The following is a 16,915-nucleotide window of genomic DNA, read 5'->3' as shown; positions in this document are numbered from 1 at the left end:
TTTATACTGTCTTGATAAAGAGGTGATATTATTTTAAGTAATGAAGTTGCCACGAGATATCAAGAGAAGATATGAGGAGATTTGACTTGAACAACAGTAGCAATGAATTAATAATTTCCAGGCCTGAATGTTTCTTTAGCAACGACTTAATTGTGGCAATCTAGAAAGATTTTTTTTTTCCCCAGAATTTATCAGTTTTCTAAGTATATTTTATGTTCAGTCATGTTGATGAATTCTGATCTGGCAGAATTTCGTAGCTTCATCAGTCTTGAATGTTATTTTATTATTACCCCAAAGTGTCTTCCAGCTTCTCCGATGCAGCTGACCTTTTTATGTTTGCACCTCAGCATTTCTGAAGGTTATTGAGTAACTGGATGTTACTGAAGATTAATGAGTACCTAACCGTTTCAAAAGGTTAATAAGAGACTCGCTACCACATAAGCAGAAATCACTGAAATTTACTGGTTAAATGAAACAGTATTTATTACCCTGATTATTAATATTATTAAACTTTTAATTTATTAAAATAAACCGATTTATATCTGACTAGTCGCATAACTGTCGGAATAGCTGTCCACATGCAGCCCGAAATTATCGTGATGGCTCATCGAGTAACTAAAATTTATCACACTATTATAAGTATATTCTTGCTAAAATAGCTTATCCATTTAAATCAGAGTTAAAAGTTTGTCAAGTAATGAAGATAGCTAATTTAACATGCAGTTCTTTCTTATGATAATCAGTATTCATTGATTTACAATTAAGTACTCTTGTTTATTTGTTTGCTTTGGGCTATCTGTAAGTCCGCAGACATAACGTTGTGCCACTGGGGGGCAAATATCCATGTAATGGTTTTCGACTGTTGTCTCAATAATATCACTCTAGTGATTTATGCTGGACCTAAATACATGTACGAAATGAGCAATACAAAACACAATTCCTAATAAAAATAAAGCGAGTTTCAAACAGTCTGAAAAGTTTTCAAAGTATAACCATAAATTGCAGTTATAATATGTCTTTTACTATTAGTTTGGTTTGATTTGTTTTGAATTTCGTGCAAAGTTACTCGACGGCTATCTCCGCTAGCCGTTCCTAATTTAGCAGTGTAAGACTAGAGGGAGGGCAGCTAGTAATCACCACCAACCGCCAACTCTTGGGCTGCTCTTGTGCCAACGAATAGTGGAATTGACAGTCACATTATAACGCCCCCACGGCTGAAAGGGCGAGCACGTTTGGTGTGACGGGGGTTCGAACCCGCGATCCTGAAATTACGAGTCGAGTGCCTTAACCAGCTGGCCATGTCGGGCCATTTACCATTAGGCTTAAGCTAGAAAATGACACAAGAAACGTCAGTGGTATAGTTGTAACAGTTTTACTGCTATATATTTATTTTAATACCTACACTTGTTTGTGCATAGTTTTGTTTACGTGCTAAGTAATTTTATTGTCATAAGGTTATTTGTATTAATTATATTATATATATAATATAATTATAATATATATAATATAATATAATATAGTGTTATATACTATCGTAATTTTTGAAATTATATAATACTATAATATATATATACTATCTTAGTTAAAAATTCACTAAGGCCAATTTTTATTCTATAAAGAGAGAGGTGAAACACATTTACTGTTATACATTTACTTCAGTACCTACGTTTGTTTCAGTATAATATTTTGTGTTTTGCATGTGACGTATATCGTTGGACGCGTATTGCGCAAGTCCCGTCTGTTCTCTAAATTTGTCGAAGATTCTCGAGAGCAAGAATTAATAATATGTGGTTTACGAAAATATTGGTGTGTCTTTGAACACTGTTGAACGTTCGAGAATCTCGCGTGATTGGTATATAAAAGCAAACCATTACAAGATGCCAAGAAACAGTCATCATTATTGGTCAGCTACAGTCGATATACTATAATTCTCGAAAAAATTGTTATTAACGCTTATTAATCGGGAAACTACAGAATTTGACCAGGAACGTTTATAAATTTCGAATATTACGAACCGTTTAACCTCAGAGTGTTAACTTCTAACGTTAGTATTTCTTTGAGGACGATAGACACACTGCTGGCCAAAATCTTAAGGCCAATGAACATAAAGAAAAAAATATGAATTTGCGTTATCAGACTCAACCACTTATTTGAGTAGAGCTTCGAGAGATGAAAATAACAAAAGGGAAAATAAAAATATTTTTTTTTAGCATTTCATTGGGAAAATGCGAACACTATGAAATTAGCCTAACTACTAGCTGGTCAAATGTTTAAGACTATACCAAAAAAGAAGTTCTAAACAGGGTAGAAAATGCCCAACAAGAGGTCTCAGTAGTAAATTTCACGGCTGTCGTTGCGAATAACTTCAAACATTCGCTTTAGCATGGGGCCCTGCATGGCCAAGCGCGTTAAGGCGTGTGACTCGTAATCCGAGGGTCGCGAGTTCGCATCCCCATCGCGCCAAACATGCCCGCCCTTTCAGCCGTGGGGGTGTTATATGTGACGGTCAATCCCACTAATCGTTGGTAAAAGAGTAGCCCAAGAGTTGGCGGTGGGTGTTGATGACTAGCTGCCTTCCCTTAGGGCTCGCACAAATAGCCCTCGAGTAGCTTTGTGCGAAATTCAAAAACAAACAAACAAACAAATGCTTTGGCATGGTCGATATAAGCGTTTGCATAAGGCTGGCTAGAATGTTTTTTAAGTGGTGAAGATGGCTTCACAAAGATCATACACTGTTTGGAATTGACGTCCATTTCTATAGACTTCCCTTGCCATCCACTCCCAAACATTTTCAATAGGGTTCAGTTCGGGCGAACACGCTGGACGGTCCAAAAGAATCACGTTATTCGCCATGAAAAAGTCCTTTGTCCTGCGGGTATTGTGGATTGCAGCGTTGTTCTGCTCAAAGATCCAGTCATTTCCACACAAGCGAGGACCTTCAGTCAATAAGACCTACACTCTCTCCTACATGCCAATGTAGCCAGCTGCTGTTTCACGCCCTTGTATAACCTGAAGCTCCATTGTTCCATAGAAGGAGAAAGTACCCCAGATCATGGTGGAACCTCCTTCACTGTGTCGTGTAGAAAATGTCTCCTATGGGATATCTTTATTGTGCCAGTAACGTTGAAAGCCATCTGGACCATCTGGGTTAATTTTTTTTTCATCGTAGAATAAAAATTTCGTCCACTTTTATACATCCCATGTTTGGTGCTTCTCAGCAAAGTTTAACCGAGCTGTTTCGTGGTGTGGAAGGAGGCGTGGCCTTTATCGACGTTTATGGTTTTTAAAACCTTTCTCTCGTAGATGCCGTCTTGTTGTTCTTGAGCTACGTTCTGCGTCCGTAAGGGTCTCAATCTGATTCGGCGATCGGCTTGTGCCTTGCCAGACAATCCGTCGAATCCTCCTGCTCAAAGCCGGCGAAATTTTTTGGGCCGACCACTTGAAATTCTCGTTCCGTATCCCTCAGGATCTTTTAAGAAATTTGCAACAACAGTTATACTAGCACAATCTAATCAGCCATGACACGTTGAGAGAGACCTTGCTTTTGCAGCTCGACAATTCTGCCACGTTCAAACTCTGACAACTTTTTAGCCTTTGCCACGTTTTTACCCAATGTAACAGAGGAGATGTCAGTGGGAAATGTTGACAACGCTAATGCTTAAACAAAAATGACTAAATTTCGTTACGTGTTTACCGATTAACGCTTTGTTTCAGTATGGTCTTAAACTTTTGACCAGCCAGTATTTAGGCTAATTTCATAGTGTTCACATTTATCCTATTAAATGCTGAAAATGTCTTTTTTCCCCTTTTCTTATTTTCATCTTTTGAAGCTCTACCCAAATAAATAGTTGAGTCTAACAACGCAAAATGCATATTCCTTGGTAAATAGTGAACTGTTTGTTTGTTTTTGAATTTCACACAAAGCTACTCGAGGGCTATCTGTACTAGCCGTCCCTAATTTTGCAATGTAAGACTAGAGGGAAGGCAGCTAGTCATCACCACCCACCGTCAACTCTTGGGCTACTCTTTTACCAACGAATAGTGGGATTGACCGTAACTTTATAACGCCCCCACGGCTGAAAGGGCGAGCATGTTTGGCGCGACGGGGATGCAAACCCGCGACCCTCGGATTACGAGTCGCACGCCTTAACGCGCTTGGCCATGCCGGGCCATAAATAGTGAACTTGTAAACCGGTTTAGGCCAAACAAGAAGAGAACGAGGCAGCACTCCTGTGAAGTGCAGGGGAGCTGTGTATCAACATAAAAGTAATGTGTTCCTTGTGGACATGGACCGTTGATAAAATATTCAGTTCTAAACCGGATAGAAGACTGAATATTGTTTGTGAGTTTGTAAAATATTTTTATATAAGTATTTATTTGTATTACATATTTGTAATAACCATTATTATAAACTGTATTTTTTGTGTATCAAAATATATTTGTGTTAAGAATTGTGTGTATCAATCAACCACGTTGGGAAATATCTTAAATCTGATAAATATCGAAATTCAATTAACTTTTAAACTAAAATTAAAATTCCCAACAATTTAAAGTAGTAACGTATGTAACACAATAAATCGGAGACTTTTACGAAATAAATTATACTTCGTTTTATGTTTTGATTTGAATTCGCGCAAAGCAACTTGAGGGCTATCTGCGCTACTCGTCCCTAATTTAGCAGTGTAAGACTAGAGGGAAGACAGCTAGTCATCACCACCCACCGCCAACTCTTGGGCTGTTCTTTTACCAACGTATAGTGTGATTGACTGTCACATTATAACGCTCTCACGTCTGAAAGGGTGAGCATGTTTTATGTGACGGAGATTCGAATCCGCGACCCTCGGATTACAAGTTGAACGCCTTAACCATCTGGCCATGTCGGGCCAATTATACTACGTAACAGAGTGATGTTGACAAAAAAGAAAAAGATTTTGAAATGTTTTTTTGGGAAGCTGTTACACAGAAAAGTTGCCTCAAAACTAAGGAAGTTTAGTTTTAGAACAGTAAACTGAACTTGAATATTTATAAGGGATTATATAGTTAAGGAATAATCATTTATTCGATGCTTATTGAATTACCTAGTTTATCTAATGTAATTTATAAGACTATTAAAGATTTTGTATATAATATTTTGAGACAATTTTGAACTAGGTTTCCTATCCAATAAAGAAACAAAATCGTTTGGCTAAGAGAAAAATAAACGTTTTGTAAAATGTCGTTTGACCACAAGTGTGCCTTCCAGTTGCATTAATTTTTTTAAATGTAAAGAATCTATACGCCATGTTTCTAAATATTTAACTGGTTCTATATCCAATTATATTTTTACCCTACATTCTAAACAACAGCTTCTTTCACCAAGAAGCCCCTTCTCAATCATAATATACAAAAGAGGTTCCATTGAGAACTATCGGGAACTAATTTTCTGTATGAAGAGTGTGTATGTTTACTCTTGTTTTATTACTGTATTTTTGTGACTTATAGACTGATTTCTATAAATCGAGTTATTTAATGCTTTTCACATACTTTTTTTAGATTGTCTTTCGACTTTTGCACATAACATTATTTAGTTGTTTTCTGCCTTTGTTGTGGGGTATCTTGTGGTTTTTCAAATGATGTTATTTTGTAATTTAGATACCTTTGTTGTGGATCATCAAATAACTTCTGCACATCATGATACTTTGTCGTTTTCTTTAATTTAATAAGTACAAATACCTACCATCAAAGGTTCAGATTGTTTCGAGTTTATTATGTTTGTAGAAACGCTGCTAAGATACGAGTAAATTGTGTATTGAAGATTAAGAGAAAAGGTTATTTATTACAGAATAATAAAAATGCATCTTATATTATCAATACAGTTTGTTTTTTTCTTAAATATTTCATTAATGATATAGTATTTGAAAATATTGTTTGTTTGTTTTTTTAATTTCGCGCAAAGCTTCTCGTGGGCTATCTGCACTAGCCTCCCTAATTTAGCAGTGTAAGGCTAGAGGGAAGGCATCTAGTCATCACCACCCACCTCTAACTCTTGGGCTACTCTTTTACCAACGAATAGTGGGATTGACCGTCACGTTATAACGCCCCCACGGCTGAAAGGGCAGGTATGTTCGACGCGACTGGGATTCGAATCCGCTATTCTCAGATTACGAGTCGAACGCCTTAACACGCTTGGGCATGCCGGGCCGTTGAAAATATTTTCGAAACTTTTACAAGAAAATAGATTTCAACCTGAATAGTCACTTTTTATCACAATGAAAGCATTTATAGTTTTTCCATTGTTCACTAGCTAATTTTCTGAAACACTTAAATGCCGTGGAATATTAACAATGATTACAAGTAATTAGTAATTTATAACTTAATTCATTTCCCTGCAAAGAGGTAGAAAAACTTTTAATATTTTTGTTATATTCTACTCTGACAAAGAGATTAGTCGTAATATTGGTATTAATTAATTACTTTTTGTAAAGGCGAAAGTCGTTTTTTAACAAATGATTTAAACAAATGTACTTCAGTTAATAACACTCTGCACGTCAATGTTGAAGCCATGACAGTATTAGAAATGGTGACGAGAATGATGTAAAGATGTACAAGAACTCTTCAGTAGCACACAAAACTACTTTATACATCCAGGTCCTCAAACATGTGTTTATATTTTGTACAAAATGTAAAGGTGTGTGTGGATTACGAAACATTATGTGTAAGTGTATGTATAAACACCCACATGTATATGCTATATCATAGTTTTTAAAGCACCTTTTTATGAACACTAGGTCAAGGTATATAATGCAAAGTAAATTTTGATTTGCCGGAAAGACTAGAGCTGAGTAAAACCATATCCAAATAACCCAGGAAAAATTAGCTACCCACACTTGTTTTAGATCTTTAATAAAGCTGTAATATATTCAAAGTTTAAGGCTACACTAAAACATTTATTTCGTATCCTAGATGATTATAATGCTTCAATATGGTTTATAGTTATTTTGGCTTTTCATATGAAAATATTATGTGAGTTTTTATTAAAACGAAAGCTCGTGTTTGGGAACTTGTTGTGACTCATTTATAACTTTTAAGACATATAGAGGTTCTGATGTAAAAATCGTACTTTAATATACAACTTACCTTTAAATCAATATTCTTCTTTTTCTTTTAAGATATCGAGAAACCTTCAAAGTGGATGGAGAAGTGCTGTTTATTAACGCTGGTGGCGCTACTGTCGCTCATATCACAGGGTAAGTACTCAAGTATTATAATATTCAGAATAAACTGTGGTATACTTAATGGAGCAATTATTCTGTGAAACATAAAGGAGAGAATTAATCAATGATTTTAAATAAACGGAATTATCATAACTACAGAAATTTAAAAGGAAAACATACATTATTCTAATGAAGTACTTCCAAGACATGTAAGTTGCATCCCACAAGGAATAATCGTGTATTTGAATTGTTTTGTTTTTATCCTGGTGATGAAATAAGAGTACTTGATTGACAATAAACAGACAATATTGAAAAGTTGTTTGAAAACTTTTCCCTGACATTTAGGGAAATGTTCTGCAAAATACCAGTCGGTACTTAGATATTGTAAAATAATATACAGTAGAATCGATATCAAGACATTTTGAAAATATTGTTCATATGTTTCAATTTTTTTAATACACGTATTACTATCTTAAGTTACGTCAGTATTTTTTATTTTAGTCTTTCTACCCAGTCTAAAATCTTTAGTTTCCTATTCCAGGTTTTAGGGCTCAGTTACACATTTCTTTATTCCAGGCCTTGCTACCCAACGTTAAATGTGTGTTAGCTTATTCTAGGCCTAAGAATTTAGATATGCAACTTTAGTTTTTATTTCTGGGTTTAATACCTAGTGTTGAAGGTGCATTTACTTATCGCAAGTGTTTCTGCCCGATTTCGCATGTGTAATTTTTTATTTGGAGTCTGTTACTCAATCATACATATACAGTCTCTTATTACAGGTTTTACTACCCGGTGTTACATCTGTAGCTGGAGTCCAGACGATAGAAATAACCAGACTGATCATTGCACAGACGACAACTTCCATGCCCAGAAAGTTTACAGTCACGAGTGTGATCATGGTTGTGAGGTTTTTGTTCAGTGGGACTCCAATGGTATGAATTTTACCCTAATATCAGTCAACCAGTAGATATAACAAATAATGAGGTTCCTTTATCCTAATGCCAGTTAGCCGTTATTATTACAATACGGATGCTTATCTTAGTGTCAGCCAGCCACTACATATAACAGTACAGTTGCTTACTCTAGTGTCAGTCAGTCGCTGCATATAACAGTACAGTTCCTTACCCTAGTGTCAGTCAGTCGCTACATATAACAGTACAGTTGCTTACCCTGGTGTTAGTCAGTCGCTATGTACGATTTGCTTACACTTGTGTCAGTCAGTCATTACATGACAAACTAAGGTTTGATCTTAGTCACAACCAACAGCAAGTAAAATTTATTTATCTTTGTGTTATTATATCAGTGCCTATAATAATAAGGTTTATTCAAATTGATTCCATGATTCATTTCCATAAAATACAAGTTGATTTACTTTATTGTCAATCAGTCATAACAACGATCTTAGAATAACGTGAATATACAGTATGTTGTTATCTATAGTTACCTTCATACGGTAACATTTACATGGTGAATACAGACAATCAACTTCCCTCGAGAAAAGTAACTGTAGCTTGATTTTTCTTATAAAACAACTATAGAAAGATGCTTTTTATGCTATTAAACTTCCCCTGATAGAAACGTTGTTTTTAACCACCAAGTCATCTACCATGGCTTAACTTACTACCAGCTCCCAAGTTATTTACTGTGACCTAGAGTTTACAGTTAATTACCTAGGTACTTACCGTGACCTGTTACTGCAAGGTGCTAAATTATTTACCGTGACTTAGAATTTATCCTAAGTTACCAAGCTATTTACTATTACCTAAACATCACACTATAATGGAACTTTTGCTTCAATGATGCTGGAAAAACTTTTTATCACATAATGTTCAACCCTTAGCTTCGAGAAATTTTTATCCTGTGTGCACTTATATTTGCAATAGGGTCACGATTTTCTATTTCCTGTCACGGTTAACTTTATTTTTCTCTATTCTCAGGGTGCAGATATGACGTCATGATATGTCACACGTGGAATTAATGCGCTGACTTAATCTATATAAATATAATAGTACTGTCTGTTGTATGTCTATGTAGATACTTCGCAGGATGTGGATGGATCTGTACCAAAATTGGTATGAAGATTTATTAGTTACATGGGGAAGTGCATACAAATTTAAAATTTTGCATTTTGCGTTTTTTTTTACCACTACTTCGCAACTGTTGAAGGATCGTCACCTAATTTGGCATGAAGGTTTATTGGGTCCATGAAGAGACACATTCAAATTCACGGTTTCACATATTGTGTTTTGCTGTTTTTAAGGGTGTTTTTTAATATATTAAAGAAACAACTTTTCATGTTCTAAGATAACCTTTCATTAATCATGAATTTACATAACTTTTTTTTTGTTTTTGCTTGATTTTGAATTTCGCACAAAGCTACTCGAGGGCTATCTGTGCTAGCCGTCCCTAATTTAGCAGTGTAAGACTAGAGGGAATGCAGCTAGTCATCACCACTCACCGCCAACTCTTGGGTTACTCTTTTACCAACGAATAGTGGGATTGGCCGTCACATTATAACGCCCCCACGGCTGGGAGGGCGAGCATGTTTGGCGCAACCGGGATGCGAACCTGCGACCCTCAGATTACGAGTCGTACGCCTTAACACGCTTGGCCATGCCGGGCCTTTTACATAACTTCCATCCATAACTTCCGTTGATTTCTCTTGAAGCAAGGAAACTTGTTAAAAATAAAATAAAAATGCTATGTTAAAAACCGGAAAGATACAATCTCTCATCAAAAAGTTTAAAACAACAAATTATAGTAATTTGTTGTGATAACAATATAAAATAGTTGATAAACGTGGACATCACTGAATTATAAAGAAAGTGTAAAACACATCTCACCAGTCAGTCAATAGTGCACTTACTGGTGTCATCAATCAACTCCAGAAGTACTGAATTATTTTCTCCGTAAAAAAAACAACAAAAAACACTTTGTGACATCATACTCTTTGTTATAAAGATCCTTTGATTGTATTGTAACTTGAAGAATTCTGTTATATTTTTTTTCTTGAAAGGGGCTTTAATTTAGCAAGTTACAGTTAAGTATTTTTCGTGCATTAAGAGCAACAAAATTTCATTTGCATGTATGGGAACAACAAATGGATTTAAATTAAGTGTTACTGATAATGTTGGTTACCATTAATATTCAGTTTAAAGTTTACATCATTATTAATGTAACTTTCACCTGCAATGTGGATATGATGATGTGTAGCTGTACACTGCTTTAAGAGCTCAAAAGCTGCCTGGTTCTTATCAGTAAATATGATTTCAACTGACGGGGAATGTTTAAACGTGATTAAAACAATACAAATTGAACAAGAGTTATATATTTCAAAGTAATAGTTTGAACATAAACTCTATTTCAAATTTTTAAAATTATAACAAAGCTTTTTTATAAGCAAAAATCTATTGAATCGTTTTAGAAAATTCAACATTGCCTAAGGTGTCGATCGTCCAAGATTGTTTGAGATTCATTTAATAGGGTGGGAGCAAAGTAACCAACAAAATAGAAATAGGGTTCAATTTAATTTTTACACTTTATGACATTTCTCACAGTTTATAGTGTTTAAATAGAAACTTTAGTTGAGATTGGCCCGGTAGGCTTGGAAGAATTAGGATGCAAATAAACACACATTTCATCTCTCTATATATAGATGACCCAATCAATTACCGAAACGTTTTCGCTGACCATGGGATTTAACTATTCAAGTATTTCTATTTATTCATTGTTCCAAACGATGTTAAGATATTGATCTAATGATGAAAATAATACCATGAATGAATCCTTGTACTTTAATTACTATCAAGAATTTTACTTTATGTGGACAACTCCAGCAATTACCTTTAAAACCTTGCACCGGTAATGCAAACATCTGAACATTTTGTTTATGATTACAAACAAAACCCAGTATTAAGGTGAGTAAAATGAGATTATTTGAAACAAAATTTATGGACCATTCAAATATTTTAAAAAACATGTTTTAGCTGATACATACAGTTTCTTAAGCCCCCTAGTGGCTCAGGGGTATGTCTGCAAACTTACAAAGCTAAAATCCGGGTTTAGATACCCGTGGTGGGCAGAGCACAGATAGACCATTGTGTAGCTTTATGCTTAATTCAAAAACAACAACAACAGCAGTTTCTTAACCTTAATACTTATAAAAACATAAAAAATTAGTTTAATTTCAGGACTCAATACGTTTTTGTTAGGTAATTCACAAATTATTTTAATTAGTAATCTTCCCGATTTCTGCTCACTGGGTTCAAAGGCCCCCTCATCATTCACAAAGGCCCACTGTGCTCAAGCTCATCCATTACTCCCAACTATTTCTACAGCTATCCAAAGAATAATTCCGAATTATATGACTCACCATGGCCAGATGGTTAGGGTGTTTGACTTGCAATCTAAGGGTCGCGGTTTTGAACTCTCGTTGCATCAAAAATGTCGCTATTTCAGCCATGAGGGCATTATAATTTGACGGTTAATCGTTAGTAAAAGAATAGCCAAATACTAAGCGATGTATGACGATGACTAGCTGGCTTTCCTCTAGTCTTTCACAACTATAGTAGGGACGGCTAGCGCAGATAGCCCTCGTGTGGCTTTGCACGAAATTCAAAATAAACAAATCTGAACCCGAAAAATAAGAGCAATAAAAAGTACAAAAAAACCTTTTATGTTTGGTTTGTATTCTCCGTTCTTATTTTCGTATTTAGTCACCACCACCCGTCTCCAACTCTAAGACTACTCTTTTTACCGACAAATAGTTGGATTAGCCGTTATGTTGAAAGGAGGAGCATGTTTGATGTGGGACGGAAATTAGAACCCGCGACTCCATATTACGAGTTGAGCGCTTTAATTACCAGGTCATGCCAAGCCAAACTGTTAGGACACCCGCCCGCCCGTGATACCGGAACATTTGTGGCGAGTTTGGTATCGCTTGCTTGTGGATAGAGGTATGAATAGCTTCAAACATGGTGCCCATGGGATCACGAGGGGCAAGGAACATAAATTCAAATACCAGGTTTGTGATCAGTGACCCTGAAAAACCTACTCTTAGGACCCATCATGTCTTAGTGATATTCTGGGCGAATTTTAGTTCCCCTGAACAAGGAGACTATGTTAGCTACAAAAGTGTGGTAGAGGTTAATTAGACATATATAGAAAGCTGAAGTGATATTATTAGTTCATAACTGTGTTTGTAAAATTTTTATTTTGCGTTGTTTTAATATAGGGAGCCTGGAACAGTGGAGAAGGAACTGTGTCCCTGAAGATGTCGACATAGCAAATAGTTGTGAGGTTATAAACAAAATTGCCTGGAAGAGAAGAATCTGTGCTTGTGATACGGACTATTGTAATGGGGTTTCTACTTTGTCAGGGCTAAGATCTCTGGGCGCTGTACTGAGTTTCATCATAGTGTGCAATTTAAGGCAGTGAATTCTAGGTCTCAGTGATGTGTACCAACATGAGGCTATTGATAATGTCCTAATGGTCGATATTCATGCGATTTCTTTGTAGATCCTCGAAAGATTACGTGGCAGACACATCCAACCAAAGTTGGGTATAGCGTAATACTATAAGTTATTTGTTAACGTTGTCATGTTTCTTTGCTAATTGTGTCTGTTTTAGTACGTAGTTTATGAAGTGTTTTCATTGTTATAGCAGCATTATTTAGGGACTATCGCTTCTGCTTTTAAAACGATAGACATATTTTCTATCCTCAGTGTATAGAGAAAAAACAACAACAAACTAATGTCATTGTCCCTGCTAAACGTTTTGCAGTCATTGTGTTCATATTTTTACTTGTGGGTGGTTATGTATTTATGACAAGGTGTTATAAAAGCTTGTTTCTTTTCTATTATCCGTGTGATACTTTTCTTCTGATCTGATATTTAAATACTCTTTGATTTTATGTTATGTACATTTTTAAGCTAACAGTGCTGACAACTGTACGTCACTTAACGAAAAAAGTAAAGAAATGAGCTATTACTGAAAATGTATAACATTTATATACATGTATCTTTATAATACTTATGTCCAGTAATTCTACTAGCTGTTTTTACATTTAAACTTCAAAAACAAAAGAAATAATTTAAAAACCTGTTTTCGATTAGGATACACATATCTGCACCATTTTGAATTAGAACACTCGATGGTTTAAGTGTTTTAAATTAGGATACACCTTTTCTCATTCATTTGTTTTGGAGTAAGATATACATATCTATACAGTTTTGGATTATAACACAGTATGTTTTTACAGCTGGTTTGGATTAAGACACGAACAACTGCACCACTGAAGGACTGTCATATCGTGCAAAGCTTACGCTCACATAAGTTGAAGCAACTCTGATGACATTAATGTTATTTGAAAGTTAATGTTTTCAAATTCGTATTTTCTGGATAAATAACGCAATTTAGAAAGGAAGTGAAGATGGTTCACTAAGATTAATAATCCTTTTAAAGATGTGACTGAACATTTAAAAAAATAAATAACCAGAAAATAACTAAAACAGTTGAATTACGTCAATATAATGTTAAAAACATTATTATATTAAAATCTCGGAATAAAAGCTATTTTATTCGAACTGCTATATATAAACTAGTCAAGGTTTATGGATGGCTTGATGTGATAAAAATATGAAATGAGGTTATTTACATAACTTTAAAACCATACAGTTGTCCTAACAATTTCTAATATAAGCCTTATCTTGTAGGATAATAGTCCTTGAATAAACAAACATGAGCTATTTTACTTTGAGATCCGTATATACTTTATACAGGAACGTTTATTTTGTTTAGAGTTAACTTCAGTATGAAAATCCCTGAAGTTCATGAAACGTCAGGTATTTTTAGACTGCCTTAATGTATATTGGAAATGTATAGATCTCTCAAAACAGTTGCTGACGATGCAGGCTTTTTTTTGTATATTACACTCTATTTCAGGTCGACAAGTTGTATGTATAGAGAAATTACCTAGTGAACATTTTCACTTCCTACTGTACAGAAGTGGAATTTTTGAAACATTTGTTTCTTGACTAAATTATCCTGCCACCTAACGAATAACACAGAAATATGTCTTCCTAGCTGCTTAAGTTTCAAAAATGTTCCAAGGGTTTAATAATAATAATAAACGACTTTTGGAGTGTATTGTGATTAATATTGAAAGAGCAAGTATATCCCTAGGTCAAAACAAGAACCCAATACTTTACCATAATTGCGGAGAAGTAGTTTTAAAATTAACTGTCGATAGTGCAAAACATAAAAACATCCTTTCATAATAGTGTGCTGACTACCTTGGTGATATAAGTAAATAAAAGTTTGGTATAAATACTCGTCTGGCATGTTCTGGTGGTTAGGACACACTACTCACAAACTAATGGGTTGTGTTTTCGAATTCTCTTCACCGAACATGCTTGCCTTTTTAGTCGTGGGGGCGTCGTTAAGTTCGGTCAATCCCATTATTCGTTCTTAAAAGAGTAGCCCTAGAGTTGGCAGTGGATGATGCTGACTGCTGCCTTCCCTATAGTTTTTTAGTATTAAAGTAGGACGAATACTTGGAGAGGAGATAGAAGTCACAAGACAAAGACTGCCCGATAATCACTAATAATGCATCACCATCTAAGATGACCCAACGTTCGTAAGCGGCTTCGGGACTTGAAAAAAAAAAGTATTCAATAATTGTTATAATAGGTGGGAAGTATCCTGCTATTACATGTTATATATATACATGTAACATACTGTAATTTGGTTTATTTTTAATTTCGCGCAAAGCTACACGAGGGTCATCTGTTCTAGCCGTCCCTAATTTAGCAGTGTAAGATTAGAGGAAACTCAGCTAGTCATCACCACCTACCGCCAACTTTTGGACTACTCTTTTACCCACGAATAGTGGGATTGACCGTTGAATTAGAACACCCCATGGCTGAAAGGGCGAGCATGTTTTGTGTGATGGAGATTTGAACCCGCCACCCTCAGATTACGAATCGATTGTCTTAACTACCTGGCCATGCTAGGCCAGCATACTATGACTGAATGATTTGCACACACATTGTTCATCGGACTTTTTGTTCCAGTTATTTGTCTTATGACAAATGGGGATAATGGGATATCTGTACTGCACTGTGCTGGGATGGAACTCACTACCATAACATCATAAAATCTTAAGGTTCTAATATTGCCACCGAATATGCTCGCTCTTCTAGCTGTGGAGGCGCTATGATGCTACGATGAATCCTACTTTTCGTTAGCAGTGAATGACCCAAGATTCGGCGGTAGGTGTTGTTGAGTAGATGACTTCCAAATCACTTCTAAGTTAAGGACTATTAGCACTATTAGTTCTCGAGTAGCATTGCACGAACTTACTTCAAGGAACAAACAAGCGAAACTTCAGAAATATAAAATTTTGCTGTTATCAACGTAAAAATATTCGACTGACGTTGGTTTTCCCTCACATGAAATCCGGTCACTGAGAGAAGTCGAAGAGCGACGTCTTCAAGCATACCGGAAATGACGAACTTCCTCCCGAGGTATCTTAAACAAAGCTGTTATTTTTCACAGTTGAAGATTTTTCTCACTACTAAACAAAATTAAGCTTCATCACATCATCAGAGTTTTTATCACGAGATTTCCAAAATAGCTTGGATTTATATTACAAGGTACAATGAGAGTTTTTGTTTCATTTAACTGGTAATATTTAAAAAGCGAAGAATTAATAAAATTATGATAATTTATCAATATAATTCTGCTTCTGAAGAGTTCCTAAAAACCTGTTTCAAGCTTAAATCTCCATGAATATATCAAATTAGATTATTACTAAATTTATGAACTTTTGGTTTATATTATTAGGATATTCAAAATATTAATGTTTGTATAATAAAACACATTCAATAACTCATGCGTAGTAATTAAATCGTTAAAATTTTATTTGAATACATTTTTGAACAGTAAATTATTATTATTATTGACCCTCTAACAGTCAAATGTGAAACCAGTTTTGGGGAAAAATTTATAACATCAACTAAAAACCTAGTGTTTCAAGTAGACACAAGCACTGACAACCTCATTCCCAGAACTCTGAGAAGTGGTGTGATTACAATGAACTATAAACAGTGGTGTATCAGAAAGTACATCACAGTATTTTCAAAATGATAATTGACTCATATGTTTGTTAATACCACTGCAACCGTCAAAAGAAAAATGACAAACGCACGCTAAAGGGAGAGCTGTCCCGAAAGCAATTCGAGGATGAGGCATCCAAAACATTTGAAACACTAGACTTGTGATAAGAAACAGAATTTACATACTTTAATGGACACAAATGCGAAAACAAAATTATAATTATAATTAAGCCTAACATTAGTTAAGCCTACTTGTACTCGTTAATGTTATCTAAAGTTATGTCACTTATTTATAACGGAAACGTTCAAAAACTTTATTTCAGCATTTGTACCTAACACATTGTAAGTCATCTCTAAAGTGTGATTTAGTGCTAGTTTAACTTATAATGTTCTTGAATGTATATTTATCTTGTCTTGTATACTTTCACATTATTCGTTACCATATCTGCATCTAGTAATCTACATCGTACTTAACATAATTATATCTTTCTTTCTTTTATTATTTTACAACAAGCTCTCTAAAAGAAAAACTTTTTACTGCAAGATATTTCTTCCTAAAGCTTCATTAGGGAGTTATTATTATAAATTTATTTTACTGAAGTGGTT

At 35.0% G+C, this 16,915-nt stretch overlaps 1 protein-coding gene across 2 annotated transcripts in view; it reads left to right on the top strand.

Annotated features, from left to right (window-relative positions):
- LOC143225810 (uncharacterized) overlaps positions 1–13,048 on the top strand; it is a 30,829-nt gene extending 17,781 nt beyond the window's left edge. For both annotated transcript variants that reach the window (XM_076455853.1, XM_076455852.1), the window contains exons 2-4: positions 7,149–7,226; positions 7,973–8,125; positions 12,427–13,048. In XM_076455853.1, coding sequence (XP_076311968.1) covers positions 7,172–7,226; positions 7,973–8,125; positions 12,427–12,629 — 411 coding nt within the window. In that variant the 5' untranslated portion in view covers positions 7,149–7,171 and the 3' untranslated portion in view covers positions 12,630–13,048. The remainder of the gene's footprint in view (positions 1–7,148; positions 7,227–7,972; positions 8,126–12,426) is intronic.
- The last annotated feature ends 3,867 nt before the right edge of the window (positions 13,049–16,915 follow it).

This window comes from Tachypleus tridentatus, chromosome 9 (assembly GCF_004210375.1).
Source record: "Tachypleus tridentatus isolate NWPU-2018 chromosome 9, ASM421037v1, whole genome shotgun sequence".
NCBI lineage: Eukaryota > Metazoa > Arthropoda > Merostomata > Xiphosura > Limulidae > Tachypleus > Tachypleus tridentatus.
Note: the sequence above shows the minus strand (reverse complement) of the source record. Positions and strands in the feature narration are given on the sequence as shown.